Source organism: Molossus molossus, unplaced genomic scaffold (assembly GCF_014108415.1).
Source record: "Molossus molossus isolate mMolMol1 unplaced genomic scaffold, mMolMol1.p scaffold_m16_p_6, whole genome shotgun sequence".
Classification (NCBI taxonomy): domain Eukaryota; kingdom Metazoa; phylum Chordata; class Mammalia; order Chiroptera; family Molossidae; genus Molossus; species Molossus molossus.
The window spans coordinates 97,024,622-97,044,411 of record NW_023425399.1 but is presented as its reverse complement, the minus strand read 5'-3'; the positions used below and the strand labels follow the sequence as shown (position 1 = coordinate 97,044,411).

The following is a 19,790-nucleotide window of genomic DNA, read 5'->3' as shown; positions in this document are numbered from 1 at the left end:
CACTCTACCTGAACAAAAAATGGAAAAATGTCCTCGGGTGAGGATAAAAAACAAAAACAAAAAAAAAATAAATAAAAAAGTCTCCTTCCTCTCTACCAATATAGACAAAGCTCAGAGAGTTTGACAGCGATGTCGCATCCTAGTGGCACTGTCAATACATAACTTTTGGGGTAATTTTTATTTGGTTTGCTTTTATTTTATGTATGACCTTATTTTGTAGGAGGTCCCATGAAGCTTAAAGTCCGAAAACATAAGAAAACTTGCATGTAGCAGTGACTTTGTATTTTTAAAATAATGTAATCCATTTAGAGGCAGGATATAAACTCCACTTCTCATTCACTAATCTAGGGTTTTTTGTGTGCTGTGTGTTTTGTTTTGTTTTTCTTTTTTTTTTTAGAAAGAGAGGGAGAGAGAGAGATAGAGACATCGATGTGAGAGAGAAACATCGAGCGGCTGCCTCCTGCACACCCTCTGCTGGGGATCGAGCCCACAACCCAGGCATGTGCCCTGACTGGATATTGAACCAGGACTTCTCAGTCCATGAGAGGATGTTCAATCCACTGAGCCACACCAGCCAGGAAGCATTCACTACTTTAGATTTTAATTTAGTGTTGCTTGTTAAAATTAGCTCTTTATAATTTATATGCGTTAATTTTTTTTATCCTCACCAGAGGACTTTTTTCCACTTTTTTGTTAAGATAGGGTGGGAGGGAGAAAGAGGAAGAGAGAGAGAGAGAAACATCGATGTGAAGGGACACATCGAGTGGCTGCCACCCGCACGACCAGCCAGGGCGGGGGACAAACTGCAACCGAGGTACGTGCCCTTAGCGGGAACTGAACCCGGGTCTCTCTGGACCGCAGGCCGATGCTCTAACCGCTGAGCCAAACCGGCCAGGGCTATATGCATTAATTTTAAGGTTGTTTTTGACTGCCTAAGTTCAGAGGTTTTTATTTGGAAGTTGGTTATTGGAGATAATAAAGTTCAAAATATAATATACATGTATTTAATATAAAGTACACATTTAGAGAATAATTTACAATAGACCTTATATTTCATTTAACTAAACCAGAAATCATAACTCTTACTATATTTGGGTACAAATTTTGAAGGAAATAAAAATAAAATTTTATAAAATATTCTATAAAAGATGTATAATGTACATAGCTTTACAAGAACTAGCAATAATTTGTACAAAACTATGGGATAACTTGATGTTTAAATTGTTAAATTTTAAAATTTCCATAGATTTAATGAGAAAATCCAAATTCAATCTGAAATCATCTCTTTTTAGGAACTTTAATTTTCTACATTGCAGTAACAGCTAGCATTCATAATTCTTATAAAATTTTTAAGTTAATATTTCAACAAATATGCCTACCCATTAGAAATCTAAATGTACTTGAACATACTGATTCCTTCTCAGAGTTACAGTCTTTTCATTTTGTGTATATTAATAGTCTCTGTAGATTTGTTAGAAACTGAATTTCTGTTCTTCATCAGCCCCTGATTTGGATGGCTAGGCTGGTTTCATTTGAAAACAAGCTCCTCCTGGCCTTGGAAGGGGTTTGGTTCCCCCACACTTAGTAAGTTCAGTAAACCCTGAAAAGCCATCAGAATCCCAAGGATGATAGCCAGAATGGACAAAAACCACAGAATCCACTGTCGTTTGATATTCAGACAGAAATGCAAATGCCAAAAGGAAGGATGTAAACTATAGTCAGGATCAGTGTTCACATAACATTTCCACAGTACCTGGAGCTCTGAGCAGTACAGTCAATAGTTATGTTAGTAATAACACCCAGTCATGCCGCTGATATATTACTAGTCCCTTCCTCACAATAATTAATTTGAGACAAATTCCCAGAGAAAGTTATTCCATATTGATTTTCCATATTGCAATTTCATTCTCACATTATTCAGGGAAGTATATAGGTGGTAGATTATATTGCATTATTATCCTGTATTAAATGGGAAACAGGTGGGACATGGAAGAATTGAAAGCATTATTGAAATAAACAAATGTTCGGGTAAAGAATATATTTTGTTAAATTTGTCTTGGAATCTTGGGTCACAAGAACTTCAGCCTATGGTTTCTTGGCTGAGAATGTGGAGATGATGTAAACATCAGAAAGTGTTAAGGAGTTTGGTTTGCTGTAAGACGTGCGTGCCTTCAGCTGTCCTTGCTGTAGCAAAGACCAGTTGATGGTCTTCATGTTGGAATGCATACTCTAGAAAATCCAGAGTGGGCACCCAATTGGCCTATGTTTTGGTATTAATATATTTACTTGTGGTCAGACTCCAAAAATCTATTCATTTAGCAAAGTGCCAAAAATCCAGATGAGCCAAAGATATTATGCACACTGTGGTTAGCTGCTTTGGGGAGGTAGTAGCAGAATGCTCTACCCAGGACACTCTATTTGTGAATGGAGTTATTTCTCTCCATGTAACAACTGTTAACTTCCACATGTACATGATAGCATTTATTTGTTTATTTACTCAATTACTCCCAAAATATTACAGAATTCTTGCTGTGTGTTATGTACTTTACTGGGCTTGGGGATTCAGAGAGAGAATCAACACCAGTCCCTGCTCTCAAGTCGCTTCTAATCAAAAGGTGGGGGAGAGACCAGCTGTAATGCAGCATGAATACTATAATCCTGGTCTACACAAAATACCGTCCAATAAGATTTATGTAACCAAATGTGCTTCAGCCAATGTTCACTTCAATCACTGTTGTTAGAAAATAGCAGTATTTTATTTTGGTATAAGTGCAGTATAATATAAAAGAATGAAATGTTGTGTTGTTTTTTTTTTCAAACTACCTGATAAGTCAGCATGCAGTTTTTGATTTTTATGTTAATTTTCCCTCCCAGGCAATTATAATGGTAGTTTATGAAGACATTCCTATCACCTTTCTCTAAACAAGTAAGGTTATAGACATATCTTTAAATGATAGATACTTGCCTTAATTGATCCCTACAATAAAATCTGTTTAGCAACAGTACTTAGTTCCAGTTGATTTTTTAGTTTATCATCTTAATTAAGTTTAGCCTCCCTTCAACCTTTCAGCCTTATTGGTATCAGTTACTTTTCAGCAATTTCAGGGAGATTACATTTTTAAATGATTTTTTAAAAACCTCCCTGTTAATGGTCATTAACCTTGCACACAGCAGATATGGTATTTCTGTATAATTAAAGGGACCAAACATGAAGTTTTTCAGCAGCCCATAGACCCTGGAAGCCAGTAGAACTTTCATCTCTAGGTCTTCTTAAAATTAGACCCATGGCTTAAAGCCAAGTAATATAGATTAGGGAGATGGGAATTTGGTCAAAATATTACCTATTCAAAAATATAAATGGCAGCATTTTCTTGCAGTCCCAAGCTAAGTTTTGCATATCTGTTTTAAATGACTTTAGTGAAGTTAAGTGATTTGAAATTGAATGCGGTTGGGTAAGCTGGTGAGACAGCTCAAAGCTATGGCAGGTCAAGGAAATCACGTAAAGTGGAGTCATCCCCGATTTCAGTCCCCTTCATTGTAGAAATGCCAGCACCATTGGACTCTGAGCATGGCTGCATCTTGTTATATATGTAGAAGTTTTAAAATCAATTTGATTTTCACTGGTATGATTCTCTAGTGTACTTAATATGCTATGGATGGATTTCTGAGAATAGTAAGAAGCAGTTACACTTCTCATGAATATATAGCAGATGAGGCACACTGATTTATTATTCCACTCTATTCTAGAACACGCTTAAGATTTAAAAAAAAAAAAAAAGGGAAAAGAAGCCCTGGCCGGTTTGGCTCAACAGTTAGAGCATCAGCCCATGGACCAGGGAGTCACAGGTTTGAGTCCAGTCAAGGGCATGTACCTTGATTGCGGTTCCATCCTTGGCCCTGAGTGGGGTTGTGCAGGAGGCAACCAATCAATGTGTCGCTCTCACATCGATGTTGTTCTCTCTTTCTCTTCTTGCTTCCTTCCCTTCCTCCCACTCTGTCTGAAAATCAATGGAAAAATATCCTGGGGTGAGGATAAAATAAAAATAAAAATAAAAAATAAAAAAAGGAAAAGAAGAAGAAAAATTCTAAAAAGCACAGACTAGTGGATCTGAGTTTTAACTCTCTCACTAAATGACTTTGGGTAAGCCCTTTAACTACTTTGTGTCTCAGTTTATCCAGTTATAAAATTTGATAAAACCTCCCACTTCTGATTACTACTGACATTTTTGAGTAATGAATTTTGAGGTCTTTTAATATATGTATTCAAAATTACATAATCTGCACTTGTCAGATGTTTCTTTCTATTTATGAAAAATGTCCCTTCTTATGATTTTAAATATTTTATATGAAACTCAAGGAGATGGAGGAGGATGAAAATCCCTCTGGGGAAAAAAATTAAATGGTGTGAATTGACAACACAAGTCCTAAAACTCAAGAGACTTCTAAATGAATTCAAGATTCACTAATCAAAGATATTTGATATACTGATTCAAGAAGCAATGCGTTTGTAACTCACAGTAAATGTTGCTCATGAACTGTAAAATATGCTATACTTCTTAGTTTACTGTAAACCCACCAGTCCTAATGTTGCTCTCACTCCTTTTTTTTTCGCTAATGGAGTTAATATTTAGTTAGTTCATTCTCTAGCATACCTTCCCCAGTGGTATTGATTTTTTTTTTCCTCTTCTGTGATCTCAGCAAAGTGCCAAATGTCAAGGGGAAAAGTTTAATGTACAATTTAACACCAAGAAATTAGCAGAAGTCCATGTCCCACTGATAGAGGAGAAAATTATTTAACCTTGCTTTCTGTGTAATTGATTTTTTTTAATGCTTTAATGCAAAGGGTTCTTAAAAACCTCTCTAAACCATATGTTGTGCTAAAATTTTGGTTATCGTGAAATGTCCTAGTTATACTAACTGTAGATTAACTTTGACCCCATCCAAATTGTAAGATGAACTGTGAGGGAAAAGGAAAATAAAAATTCCAGAAAGTCTAAATTAAGGCCAGATTATAAAACTAAGATTCATTATTAAAATTCAGAGTTTATTTTGGAATTAAATGTTATAAATGGAGTCTCTGTTCAACAGAAGCCAGGCTCTGGGCAGAGGCTGTTGGGAGAGGAGTGGGCAGCATGACGATGCACTGGGAACCGTGGGCAGAAACTGTAGCCTGGTCATGCAGGGCCTGCCTGCCTGCACCAGAGCACATTAGGTAACACGCGAGTCCCCACCATCTATGGAAACATCTGGATGTTTGACTGAAAGTTCTTATTCTTCACCCCAGCATTAGAGTACAAGTGTATCTCATACATAGACATAGCCCCAAACCAAAATAGTTTCATTGACTAAATTTATCCTTGAGTGTGCAATTAAATATCACACTTTCTTTCTATGAAAGGAAATATTTTCTCCAAATGTTTTCCATCAAGTGTTGTCAGCAGCAGTCCTGGGGGAACATAGAGGACCTTTCAGTGATAAGCAATTTGCTAGCCCCTGGGGTTGCTGGCTGGGGCAGTGCCTCTGAATGCAGGTTATGAGCTCAAGAGAGAATTGAACAGGAAACAGCCAAGACAAGGAGTAGGAGACCAAGTAGGGATGAAAGGAGAGGGAAGGAGAGAGAATGTATTTTCATGGAAGGGATAGATGAATGCCAAAGTTTGTTCTCTTCATCCAAATTTCATATTGTACCCTATATACTTAGTGTATCCTATACACATCCAGTATACAACATTTAAATGATCTTATGTATTGAATTTGAGTTTAGCTTGAGAACAGTAATATCATTTTTTTAAATGTATCTTTATTGTTGAAAGTATTACAGATGTCCCTCCCTTTCCCCCATTGACACCCTTCTCCCCTCTCCCACCCCTCCCCTGCCTTCATCACACTGTTGTCTGCGTCCATTGGTTGTGCATGTGTGCATATCAGTTCTCTTCCCGCCCCCCACCTGCCTTCCTTCTGAGGGCTGTCAGTCTGTTCCCTACTTCCAGGTCTCTAAATCTGTTTTGTTCGTCAGCTTATTTTGTTCATTATTACCACAAATAAGTGAGATCATTGATACTTGTGAGAACAGTAGTACCTATTTAATCAGCTTTTCCTCCTGTCCCATGTCCACCAACAGAACACATCATCTGACTACTCATTTGGCTCTTAAAATTAAATAAGCTCTAAAAATGCCAGGTAGATTTTCTGTTGCAAGCGACTGCAGACATATACATTCATATTTTCATGTCTTGGTTAAAATTGAGTGCTATGGTTTTGTTTATCTCTGAAAGAAATTTCAGAATGTCAGTTAGGTATAAAAATCGAAACATCACACACTTTCCCAGGAAACTGAGAATATAAAGTAAGCCTTAGAATATACACGTGTATCAAAGTGTGCTTTTTCAGGAATGAGTGTGTACTTAAGGACCCTTTATGACAGGGATTTGCATTGGCATTGCTGTGTATTTCTTTCACAAACCAGATTGAATTAAGTGTAAATGGTATGTGTGGAAAGTATTTGTACCCATCCCTGGGGAAGAGGTGATGGGGGTTGCCTGGATCTTCCTGCCCGCAGAAAGCAGATGTTCTGGCTGGGGGAGACTAGACTTGCATCCGTTGTAAAAGACCAAGCTATTGGGTACCAAGTGGCAGAGTAAAGACAATCAGCACCTAGAACTTCAGCCCAGGAAGGAATGGGTCAGCTGCATTTGCAGAAAATGGGAAAGGCTTTCCGGAAGCAATGAGACTGGGGTGACATTCTGATTTTGGAGGGACTGGGGGGAAGAGGGGTGTGGGCACCTTAGGCAAGAGGACAATGTAAGGTAGAGCCAGCAGATATGAGAAATAAAGGCCCAGTTAGAATAAAGGGTTTGTGCTTATTGATAGAAAAGGTTCAGCTCAGCCAACGGGACAAGGTTATGAGAGAACCTGAAGGCTTGAGGTGGGGGGAGGGATTTAAAGTGGATTCTGGGTGTAGACCATGGGAGCCATTGCAGGTTCTTGAGCAGAGGTGTGCCATGACATCTAAGAGAAGGTAATTATCCTTGTGCTTTGAAAGGTGGTGCTGATGAATATATTGGCTGGTTTTCGGGGTTTTTCCTCCCTTTAGATACTCCAGTCCTCTCATCTGATATTTATTGCTCTTGTCTGCTTCAGTGTGGCATATTCTCACATCCGTCCTTCTTGTACTTCCATTTTCTGATGGCGGTGTGAGGGTAGAACCAAGGGTAGGATGGAATATTCACCTGGAGTATGGGACCACCTGGTGCTGGAGGAACCTGGAGAAACCAGGGAAGCAGGGACCATGTGATTCCTGGTTCTCTGGTCTCTACTGCATTTGGCAGAGATGAAGTTTCTCTGATGTGACATGTCACTGCTTCTACCCTCCGGGGCGAGCAGGATTGACTGGCGACAATGCAGGTTCCATTGAACGTGTGGAGAATGTGCACTTGTGGAGTGCTGGTGTAGGCACAGCCCTGAGCGTCAGCTGCCGGTCACATCAGTCCACAGGATGCACTTTTTGCCGTAATTATCCATTGCCACCTGTCTACTTTTACAGTGTGACTTAAGACATATTTTAGACCAGGCTTCCAAAATTCCTTCCAGTTTATATTTTCTCTCCTATAACTCTACCCAATTAAAATCACTATGCCCCACCCCCAGCCCACCTTTTGTGACTTTTAAAAGGGGGAATATAGTGGAAAGAAAAGTAAGCATTTTAAATTTAGGGTATCTCCAAAGCCATTCATTAATTTTGGAAAAGTAAAATGCATTTAACCTGATGGAATATTTATAAAAATTGGAAGCTCGTTGTCAACCAAATCTCATTTGTTTAATCTAGTATTAGACTGCTGGTTTTTGTTAACCAGATGGAAAACATTAGCAGTAATAGTGAACAAATATATCCGGGTTCCCAGCGGTCATTTTTAACCACCATTAACAATCTGGTTTTTACAGATTAGTAATATACAAAAGGCAACGGTCCAGATACACAAAAGGCAGCTGATGCGTCTGTGCTCCTTATTTACCCAGCATTTAACTAATTTTAAAAACCCTTTGTATGTGAACCATTTGGATCTAAGCTCGGAAATTGGCAGGTTTTACCCAGAAGTTGGAGTAAAATATCTCTTTGAAATAGACACTGATGTAAAATATTAAAGAACCTCCACAAAGCTGATGAAAAGAAAAGCTTATTATTAATGTCATCAGTAGCTTTGCCTGTGGTTAATGTAGTTTCCATTTACTAACCATTTGTTTAATGGTTTTATACCTATGTGAGCCTCCTAATTGTGAAGTGGAAAAGAAACGCATTTTAACATATCATATTCTAATTTTAAATTTAATTATCTAATTGAAATGTAATGTAAGACAAACAGTCCACAAAATACACTATTGCAGCAAAAAAGAATCTGGTCTAAAATGTGAAAAGGACTTGGCATCTAGAGTTGCCTATTGAGAAACAAACTATCTCATTTAAATTGAGTTTTGAGTGGTGGGAGACTTATAGAATGATCAGATTTTATTAAGCCCTGTAAATGGATGCAGAGGAGCTTTCATCCTTGTTTCTTCTCTTGGTCAGACTCATTATGAATATGAAACGTGTACGCGTTTAACTGGTTAATTGAGACTAGAGCAAACAGTCAACACTGCATGTAACATGCATTAATTTTCATCTCAAAATACCATTATTCCTGGTTTATGATTTGTTATCCACTTTCATGTTACTCTTCTTTTAGATAGTAGTATTTTATAGGAATTACATTGAGGTCTATTTTTAGAATGCTTCACAGGTATTTAATTATATTTTATTATATGGAGAAGAAAGTCAACGTATAAATGTTCAAAAGCCTATAGAGAGAGGTTATGTCCAAGATGAGAGTGGGAATGAGTGTGTGCAAGTATGATCTAGGTAGTAGAAAAATGCCAGCCATTAAGGAACTCATGGATGCCAAAGATACTCTTGTGCTAATGATGGGGAGTAGGAAAGCACCTTCTTACAACAATGCACATGTGTAGGAATATTTGCATAGATTATATTTACATGTGTGTATTTACATAAATACACCTACCTGCACACATTAATCAGTTCAATGCGTAAACGTTTCATACACACATACCTGCACACACATACTCCCAACAGTCTTCAGGTAGAATGCAGAATCGCCATTTATAATTTCATGTTAAGGATTTTCCTGTCCTTGATACTTTTCTGTCTTCCCACTGCTTTGGGTAGAAATTCTGTCTCCCTCTTTGCAGGAATTTTTACCTTGGTAGTGAAATCTCCCAGTATTCCTACAAGTGCCTGGGGCCATTATATTCCATTTCTTGCTGAGGAGGAGAAATGAATAAATAGTGAGGAGAGAATTGAAATGATGCATTCTGGCTCGTGCTATAATTTAGAATTTACAACCTCCTGGGTTTCCTTTCAGGGACAACTGCAAATACTGTATTGAATACCTGTTATGTGTGCAGCACTGTGCTATGCAGGAAAGACAGAGCCTTACCTCCAAGCATCACGCCACTTAGAGGGTGAGGTAGGCAAGTAAGCAAACAGCTCTAGGGACACGGGGAGCTACCCTGGGGAGACAGATCCCATGAAACCGCACAGCACTTTTGTCTGTACTGCCACACCGCTTTAGAAAACTTATTACATTATATGGATAGTTTCAGATAGCAAACAGAAATTCTGATTAGCTGAGTGATTGGATTTCTTTGGTTTATTGATATTTTCTGGATTATATAGACAATTTATGACTGTAGATAAATACATTTTTTTAGCTTGCCATCATTCTGGTTAGCACATAAGCAAAATAGGTAAGAAAAACAATCAAACCTTTACTCACAATATACTTTTTATTGGTTAAACGCAAGTAGTTAAACTATCAGCAAGCATGTGAAGATCACAAAGTAATATAAGATAACTATTTCACATCTGTTTTAAGTTAACTAAAAATAAATAAATGTCACCCTGGTCTGTTTGGCTCAGCGGTTGGAGCATCGGCCTATGGACCAGAGAGTCCCGGGTTCAGTTCCCGCTAGGGGCACCTACCAAAAAAGTAAACAAACAAACAAATAAATACATAAATACATAAATAAATAAATAAATAAATACTATCACTTATTAGGAAATTGCTCCAGGCTTGTAAATTCTCTCCCCAGGACAACTAAAGCCTCCTCCCACTTCTTGTTCACCGCCCCAAATTGGGGTGGCTCCAGATGGCAGGAGGCTTCTACTTCCACGGTTTTGAGGGCCTTCCAATAGTCAGCAGACTTCTTCACTTCTGAAGGGAGAAGCACTCTGATTGGATTTTGTGTGTGTGTGTGTGTGTGTGTGTGTGTGTGTGTGTGTGTGTGTGGTATGTGCCCCTCGTGGGAACCAAACCCGGGACTCTCTGGTGCGCAGGCGGACGCTCAACCGCTGAGCCAAACAGGCCAGGGCCGTGATTGGATTTCTCACAGAAATGTTGACTGCTCAACCTCCTCTCTTGCCCATTCTAGCAATTATCTCCATTGGAAAGGAGGGATAGTGATGGGGGCGGGGAGGAGGACTGACTTCGGGAATCTACTTCTATGCAGCTGCCCTCGGAGACTCCTAGACTGTGCCCTCGTTTTCCCTAGCTCCCCCATGCTTCGCGGGAATTGTAGAGGAGCAAATAAGGACATTTGGTCCTGAGGACTTCCGCTTTCAAGTCACAGTAAATAATCAGCTCTTTTGTAGATATTGAAGCAAAATGAAGAGAAAAACTTTCAGAAAATAGCCTATACAACATTAATATTTTTTTCTCCTTTTTTTTTTTAAAGGTGAACACACACAAGAAACGAATTCACCTCATTCACTCAAAAAGGATGTAGAAAATATGGGGAAAGGTAAAGAAAAGTTTGATTCTGTGGAACTTCTCTTAGCTTTAAAAGATTATAGAGATAATAGGAGGATATTTTTGTTCTGCACCGTATTTTAAGCTTGACAAGCAACATATGAATAATATATGGACCATTGGGTGGATATAATTGAGATTAATGCATACATATCAATCAATACATGACACTGTAATATAATACTTTAAAATAATATATTACATTGATTTATATTCATGGATTTCTGCACAAAATCTATCCTATGTCTATGCAACACTTTTTAAACTGGTAAAATATTTCGTCTTATAATAATAAATTGCCATATATAACAGTTCTCTAGAGAGTTATTTGTAAAGATTAGTAAAATGACTCTTCTTTTTTTCTTTATTAGAAGAACTTCAGAAGGTTTTATTTGAACAAATAGATTTACGGAGACGACTAGAACAAGAATTCCAAGTGTTAAAAGGAAATACATCTTTCCCAGTATTCAGTAAGAAATCACTTTTATTTCATTGCATTATGAAATTTGATGATATTTCTGTTATTAGGCTAAAGAATATGCTTCTGAGTATTAAACAACTGTGTAAAGTGCCACTCAGTCTTCCTGTGATCTCCGTCTCAATATTAGGAAGTTTTAGTGTGTTATTTGTGCTTTGAATCAGCTCACAAATGAAATTTCTTAGAAGAACCTTCAGTATTTATTGTACTGGTTTATGTGTATCTCTGTGTATGTACTGTGTATATTTAAAATATGTATGCAAATATACCATTAAATGTGTAGGTGTATTTAAATGTTCAGAAATCATTAGATTGTATATTTTTTTAAAAAAATTACTCAGGTATTTTTATCCTCTCAGGTAGAAAAAACAAAAGAACAATTAATTTTTATTCTTAGATTGTGTTAGCTGGAGAGCTGCTTGGTGTTTGAAATATGCACAAATATGAAGATTTAAAATTTAACAATTCAATGTATACATTTGTTTTATTGATTGATATAATTTTAGTAGTTTTAGGTTCTCCATCCATATTTAATGTTAAAATTCCATTCCAACTTTGGTGGCAGGAGATATTTAGTATAAAAACTATGGGTTATACTGCCAGCATCCTGGAATTTCAGACTTTGTATAGGTGTCCAGATCTCTAAAATTCACCAGCCCCAGTCTGGGTCACATTTGGACAAATACATCAACAGTAGTGTTTTTTTCAAGCCTTTGGAGTTCTACTTAGTCATAGTCTTCTCTCCAGAGAAAGTGTCAAAGAAAATAGTATGTACACTTATATTTTAAATTATGTAAACTTGCCCTGGCCGGTTTGGCTCAGCGGTTAGAGCGTTGGCCTGTGGTCCTGAGAGACCCGGGTTCGGTTCCCGCTAAGGGCATGTACCTCGGTTGCAGTTTGTCCCCGGCCCTGGTCGGTCGTGCGGGTGGCAGCCACTCGATGTGTTCCTTTCACATCGATGTTTCTCTCTCTCTCTGTTCCTCTCTCTCCCTCCCACTCTATCTGAACAAAAAATGGAAAAATGTCCTCGGGTGAGGATAAAAAAAAAAATTAAAAAAAATAAAAAATAAATTATGTAAATTTAATATTAATTTTGCTGAGATGCTTTTTTAGAATGTCAGCATCTCCCTTGTTTATTAATCTGGGCACCACAGAACGTATATTGGCAATTTCTGTGCCAGAGACCTAGACCAACATATGGAAGATTTCCCAGGAACTGTGACAGTTTTAATAATATCGGCATGAAGGTTTGCATTCACCAGGGCTTCTTCAGTGTAATCATCAACACAACTAAAGGACGTGTCCTCTCGGATAGCCTCTTTGAATGATACTAGGTTCCTGGTAACATGTCAGGTTGAGTTCTACCAGAACACTTAGCTAAGTAAAAGCAAAGAGGATGCACGAAGGGAAAGAGCTCTGATCACAGAGCATAACAGGGTCTGCCATGTGTGTGATCTCTTAGTACCTCGAGGGAGGGTTGGAGCTTACAGTACTTTAGTATTTTGAATTTGGAGAATACCTGCCGAGGCTTAAAATAAGATTGGCTGGAGGAGAATGGCCAACAGCTTTTGACAGTGTATTAGGAACATCATGACATTTGGAGCTTCAAGAAAAAGAGAAATATATTAGAAATACCTTTGAAACCTTAACAAGCAGATGCTTCCCAAGGATCCAGAGTTCTCTGGTTTCTAAAACTGTATCTTAAGAAAGGCTGCACAATTCCTTGCAGAACTGAGCAAACATTGAATGATTAGCTTCCCCTATAAGCTGATGTTTATCTAATTGTCAAGTTTGCAAATCCCTGCTTTTAGATCTGGGAGAGCGGGTTGAAGTCCCATCCAATTCCCTAAAGTGCCCCCCTACCTTCCCTGCAGCCAGTGTAGCCATAATTGATCCCATTAATACAAGCTAATTAATCATTCGAACAAATTAATAATCATTTTTCTTATTAACTGTTCTACTGTATACAACGTGTACACGTTTCTATATATATATATTTTAAAGTTAGAATGTTATAGTACAGCTGGCCAGTTTTGATTCAGCCTTTTATCTGAATTAAAATGAATCCCCTGTGACTACCACATATATGAAACACTTCAATTAAACAGCAACAAAAATTTTTCCTCTTTTTCATCTGCACTGTACTCCACTGACCAAGGAAGTGGTGTGTGCACTCAAGTTTGAATAATGCGTGGTTGAGACACACCGCAAAGAGGCAGTTGATTTCACACCAATGAAATAGCAAATGTGCATTGCCTGCTGGTTAACTAAACGTGAGAGGCGTGGGGCTGGCAGACGAGTGAGGTTCACTCAGACAGAAAGGGCAAAACAGAACTTCGCAAAGCTGTATGAGAAGGAAGCATACAGGAATCCGGGCCAAGGTTTTACAGGGCTTTTTACTAGGAGGTGGACAGACACTCATAGTCACACCATGTAAAATCCAGTTCACTCAGAACACTGGGGGCCCAGGCTAAGCTGTCGCATGTGACAGTTCGGAATCCAGGCTCAAAAATCGACCAGATCTGAGTTCAGCTATACTGCCTTCAAGAGGGGCTCTGCTACTTCCTGATTGCAGGACCTTGGACACGACAAAATGGGCCAGCCAATTCCTGTCTCGTAGGAAGATGAGAGCGTAAATGAGAGGACCCATGTGAAGGGCTGTGCACATCCCTAGCACAGGACAAGTGCTCAGTGATGTCAGCTGCGGTGATAATGGGAATAACTAAGCAGGAGGAGGAAGAGATGATTAGCACTGAGCTCTGGCAAAGCATTTCTAAAATGGGTCCAGATTTCTGAGTTTCTCTTGGGATTCTTGTGGTTATGAGGGTTAAGGAGGACCAGAGAAATAAATAAAGGTAAGGATAAAGATTAGGAGAAGGAGGAAGAGCAGCAGGAGGAAGAGGAAGAGAAAGAAGAGAAGGAGGAGAAAGCAAGCTTCTATATTTGTGGAGGCAGAAATTGAGAGGAGGAGGAAGGACAAGCAAGTGTCTCCTCTTGCTGGGAGGGAGGCTTCCAGAGTTGCTCTCCATAATTACTCTGCAAAACCCTGATGGGGAAATACAGGGAGGAGGGCAGAAGCTGAAACAGCAGGGCCAACAGGCATTTCCCACTCGGGCAGAGGCAGAGAAGCACAGTGGTTAGTAGCAAGGGCCCCTGATTTGGACACCAACTACCCCACAGAGTAACCTTACACAAGTCGCCTAAGTTCCTTTTGACGGTAAAACAGTGCTACTAGCTACCTCATGGGGTTGCTGAACCAATGACATGAGTGAAATTTATACAATGTTGAGCACAGAGACTGCTGCATAGTCACGTGAGTTGTTGCTACCACAGTCCGTTTTAAAATTGGCTACTTAGAAGGCTGCGACTTTATAGTAAACCAGCTGATATCAGAAGCCAGAATTTCTAGAGATTTATTGGGCTGTAATTATTGAGGGTAGAACAGGCAGTGAAATTTGGCTTAATACCCGACGATGCGTTTAGCTAAAAAACTGGACAGGACAGGAGCCGAGAGGCAGAGCAGGCTCTGTGAGGGAAGGTGGGAGAAATGTAATCTAGAATTGGGTGGAAATATGGAAATAAGTATTGGGAGGAAATGGATGAGGAAGAGTTCACCCTTATCAAAGGCACATTGTGATGACAATAGGAGAGCTGGTCAAATGTCCTGCAGTGACAGTCACGTTAAGCTGGACAGGAGTAAATGATTAGAGAACTTACCCCCAACATGCCACCGTTCCACCTCCCCCACTAGTGGCTAGTTAGATCATGTTTGCAGCTGTAAATCCCAAAGTCATTTTTGCTGCCACATTGTGTGACCTTCCTTTGCGAACTGTCTCTTCTTCCTCCCTTCTCCTGCAATACCCTCTTTTTATTATAGCATTTTTCCTTTGCTGTAGTTTTTCATTCATTCTCTTCCCGCCAGCCATCAGCATAACCTTGGAGCCTACCCCTAAACCTGGGACCTGCTAGCAGTGGTTCTCAACCTGTGGGTCGCAACCGCTTTGGGGGTTGAACGACCCTTTCATGGGGGTCACCTAAGACATAACAGTAGCAAAATTACAGTTATGAAGTAGCAACAAAAATATTTTTTTTTTTTGGTACGTGCCCCTAGCAGGAACTGAACCCGGGACTCTCTGGTCCACAGGCTGATGCTCTAACCGCTGAGCCAAACCGGCCAGGGCAGCAACAAAAATAATTTTATGGTTAGGGGTCACCACAACATGAAGAACTGTATCAAAAGGTCGCAGCATTAGGAAGGTTGAGAACCACTGTGCTAAAGGGTTGCTGGATGAGGTTATGAATGGAGAAGGCCCTCACTCTCCCTCCTACGACATTGCTGGGTCCTCACCTCCTGTCCCCCACTCTAACCCTTTCTGGTTGCTACCATTAGCCCAATCTTCCTAAAACTCTACCTTTGGCTTCAGGTCTTCCGCTCAAGAAGCTATAGTGATTCCTTGCTGCTGATTATATAGTATCTATTTTAACTCCAGACTGACTCTCAAAACTCTCCATAATTGGCCCACCCTGCCTCTCCAGTCTTATTTCTACTTCTCCCCCTGCTCAGCTCCAGTTACCCTGCAGACTGCTCTTTCTCTTTGCTTTCCACCTCTGCATGCTGGGTTTCTCTAGTCCGGAGCACCTCCCTGGTCTAGGAACTCCTCATCATTCCGGACACAGTTCAAGTTCTGCCACCTCCAGGAAGCCTTCCCATTTTTGCAGTAGGCACTCTTTGCTGAGGTCCTACTTGTTTATTTCTAGTTCCATGGGTATTTTATGTTGACTCCTCTCTGATTGTTTCACACATGCTACCCTCTTCTTCCCCACAGCCTTGTAAATAGGTCAGGAAAGGGTGCTCTGTTGCTGTCCATGCAGCACCTAGCAGATTGTGGGCATATAATACATTCTCAGTAAATGGTTGATATAAATTTTGGCATCTTATTCAAAGAGATTAAAACTGACAATGAAGGATGATATTGGATCACTGCTGTTGTATAAGGAAATTATGAGGGCTCCTGAGTTGAGTCCTGGGATTTGCTGTTCTGATCACAAATTTGTGCCACTTGAGAGAGCTATTGGAAATGCCCGTTGGTTATGACAGGCACGGCCTGATGACTTGGGCTTTAGGAAAAACTTAAATAGTAGATTTTGACCATGATGGCATCTTAGATTCTTATAACGAATGACTCTTTCAAGTTTCTATTAAGGTTGCTTTTTATATTAAAAACAAAATATATTTCATCTACCTAAATATGCTTACCCTGTCTTTCACCTGTGGCTGTTACTGGATTTATTCTATCTTCATTGGTTTCCATCCTTCCTTTCTCTTTTTGTAGCATTCTCTGGAGAAGGAGAGATGGCAGAATTCCAAAACACTGTACAGATCAGAAGTCTCAATAGTTGTTTAAAACCAATGATAACAAAATGAAGACGATGTAAACAAAATGAGTCCCAAAGCCTGTTGCTTGATGGGTGGGAATCTACCCGGTAAACCAGATGTACCGTATGGTCCCAGGAATGCAGGCTGGATATTTTTTTATTATTGTTTAGAAAAACCCTTTGGCTTTTCAAACTGTGCACGTTAACAGAGCACAGCCTTTGCCCCGTGCTAGCTGGCAGACTGCACTTCAGTGCTTTTCTCTGCTCCCTCCTTTTACACTATCAGTTTCCTAAAATAGCTGGGTTCTAAGTGGTTCTCATTAGAGAAATTGGCTTAATGATTTTTTTTTTTTATCTTCAGTTAAATTGTGCCTTCATTAACCTTTAGAACATAGCCAAACTTTCAGTTTATTTCTCCCCCTTTTGCCAATTAGCAGTCTTTATAACTCAAAAATTATAGTGCTTTGGCCAGGTAGCTCAGTTGGTTAGAACAGTGTCCCCATATGTCAAGGTTGCAGGTTCAATCCCTGGTCAGGGCATATACAAGAATCAACCACGGAATGCATAAATGAGTGGAACAACAAATCTCTCTCAAAAAGAGAAGAAAAAGAAAAAAGTTATACGCATGCTTGTTTGCAGAAAATCTTAAATATACAGAAATACAAAGGGAAGAAAAACAAAATCACCCATAATCTTATCACTTAGAGACAATCAATGTTAACATTTTGAAGCTTCAATCTTTTTAACACATGTTAAATCCTGTTTCTTTAACAAAATGAAATGTATTCACACCATTTCTTGGCCTCTTTGTTTACACTTAATGTGAGCCTCTTGCATTATACACATGGGTCAGAAATGAACTCTTATGCTGGACATTAGAGTTTATTCAACTTTAGATGATGGACATCATCGTAACTAAATCTTTACACATATCCATATCTATTTCCTTCAGATAAACTTCTAAAAGAACTGCTGTGTGAAAGAATATGAAAAATTTAAAGCTCTTGATACATAATTTCAAATTACTTTCCATAAAGGCTGTACTAATTTATACTCCCATCCTTGGAAAACCACATATCTCTTCATTTTTGCCCACTTAAATGGAAAAAGACGGTACCTCACATTATTTCCTTTTCTTTCATTGCTAGGGGTGTGGAACACTTTTCATGTCTGTCATCCATTTGTATTTTTATGAAAGCTCTTTATGTTCTCTCCTTATATTTCTTTTGATGTGTTCATTTTCCTATTGGTTTATATGAACTCTTTATATACTAAAACATTAATTTTGTGTCATGTGCAAATGTTCTTTTATTTGTATCAATTACCTTTAAATGTTGACTATGGTGTTTTGGGTCGTGAGAGTTTAATTTGCTTGTAGTTTATTGTCATACCAACGTTTACAATTTTTGTTTAATCAAATATATTAGTCTTTCCCTTTTTGGTTTTTGTCTTTAATATTCTTCCCTATCCCAATCTTATAAAATACGCACCATTTTTTCCTAACATTTTAGTGGCTTCATTTTTTCTTTTATTTTAAATTAAATAATTATATTAAGTATACCCTCATAAAGTGAAAGCATGGATTAAGCAAGGATTATTATCACTATTCCACTCTGAATTGCTCTCATGATCCACTGGGATTCCAGGGAGGTGCCCTCGCCAGGTCAGCTTCAGGAGTCCCCTCATTCCTAATTCATCTCCATTTACCACCCTGGTCAGAAGCACCTCAGAACCCTAGAGAGAAAGAGGAACCTAACCAATGGAGCCTCAGAGGACAGTCTGTCCTTCACAGAGAGAGACCTGCTTGGGATATGTTCTCGTGTCTGGAAAACACATTGAGCTTCCTAGAAGCATTCAGGCCCCAGGTACAGGGCCAGTGGTACTGGAACCAGAGCAGTTTGTACAGTGCTGGTTCCCTGTTGCCCTGTGCCCAAGCCGTAACAGCATCCTGAGGTGGTGGGTGAGTGCCAGCCCCTCACACAGTACCTCACTCCTCATTGCTATCAGTGTAAATCGAAATCACCCACTTGCCCTTGCCCAGTACAGGAAAGACAGAACTGGGTGCTTGGGGCCCAACCAAACCAGTTTACCTTGTCACCAAATCTCAGAGCACGAGACCAGAACAGACCTACGGAGCACATCGTCCATAGCCTTGTTTGCTCACATAAAGGCTTGAGCCCCCAGAGTGGAGTAATTACTGTCTGTGGCAGAATCCAGGCGTCCGGTGGGTACTTCAGTGCCTCCTTCGTTGACCAGCCCCTGCTGGGTGCCAAGCACAGTGGTGGGCTTTGGAATTTTTAAGTGGCTCAAGGTTACCTTACTGCCCTCCCAAGAATTCACTGGTTAACTGGGAGACAGATACAGAACAACTAATCATCGTATGTATTAGGGATGCATTAATAAAGGTGTGTACAGAGTATTGGAGGAGTACAAGAGAAGGATGACTAATTTTGTCTGGCAGGAGGGGGCAGAAGAATCAGAAAACTCTGGAAGTGATGACATTTCAGCTGGACTTTAGAAAAGGGAGCCGTTTGTTGTGAGGACAAAACCACAGCAGTGGCAAACACAAGAGGCTGGAGAACAATACATGTGGGGGCTGGAGAGGAGTTTGGAGAGTCACGGGGTACAGGAGGTTTTCTCTTCCCCCTCTACTGTAGGCAACCAACTGACTGCTGTTCCCCTTTCCTCCTCCCGTTTCTCTGTGTAAAATGCTGTTCTCCTCGTCTCTGCTCAGGCATTTCCCCCCTCTTAACTCCCCAAGGGAGGGAGGGCTTCTTTCTTATCCATTGCATTGAACCACATACTTACCTGTAGAACAATACCTTTCGCACCAAATTCAGAGGTGAAAATAAGGATTGGGTCTTTATAAAAAATAACACATTGTAAAAGGCAAAACTGTGGAGACAATAAAAACATCAATGGTTGCCAGGAGTAAGGTGGAGAAAATGGATGAGTAGGGAGAGCCCAAGGGATTTTAGGGCAGTAAAACTGCTCTCTCTGATATTATAATGATGTAACTATACATTTGCCCAAACCCATAGAATGTACAACTCCAAAAATGAACCTTAATGCAGACT

The 19,790-nt window shown here is 39.5% G+C and overlaps 1 protein-coding gene across 1 annotated transcript in view; it reads left to right on the top strand.

Annotated features, from left to right (window-relative positions):
• SKOR2 (SKI family transcriptional corepressor 2) overlaps positions 1 to 19,790 on the top strand; it is a 46,310-nt gene that overhangs the window by 8,715 nt on the left and 17,805 nt on the right. Inside the window, exons 5-6 of the mRNA XM_036245165.1 lie at positions 10,786 to 10,851; positions 11,231 to 11,329. Of these exons, the coding sequence (XP_036101058.1) occupies positions 10,786 to 10,851; positions 11,231 to 11,329 (165 nt within the window). The remainder of the gene's footprint in view (positions 1 to 10,785; positions 10,852 to 11,230; positions 11,330 to 19,790) is intronic.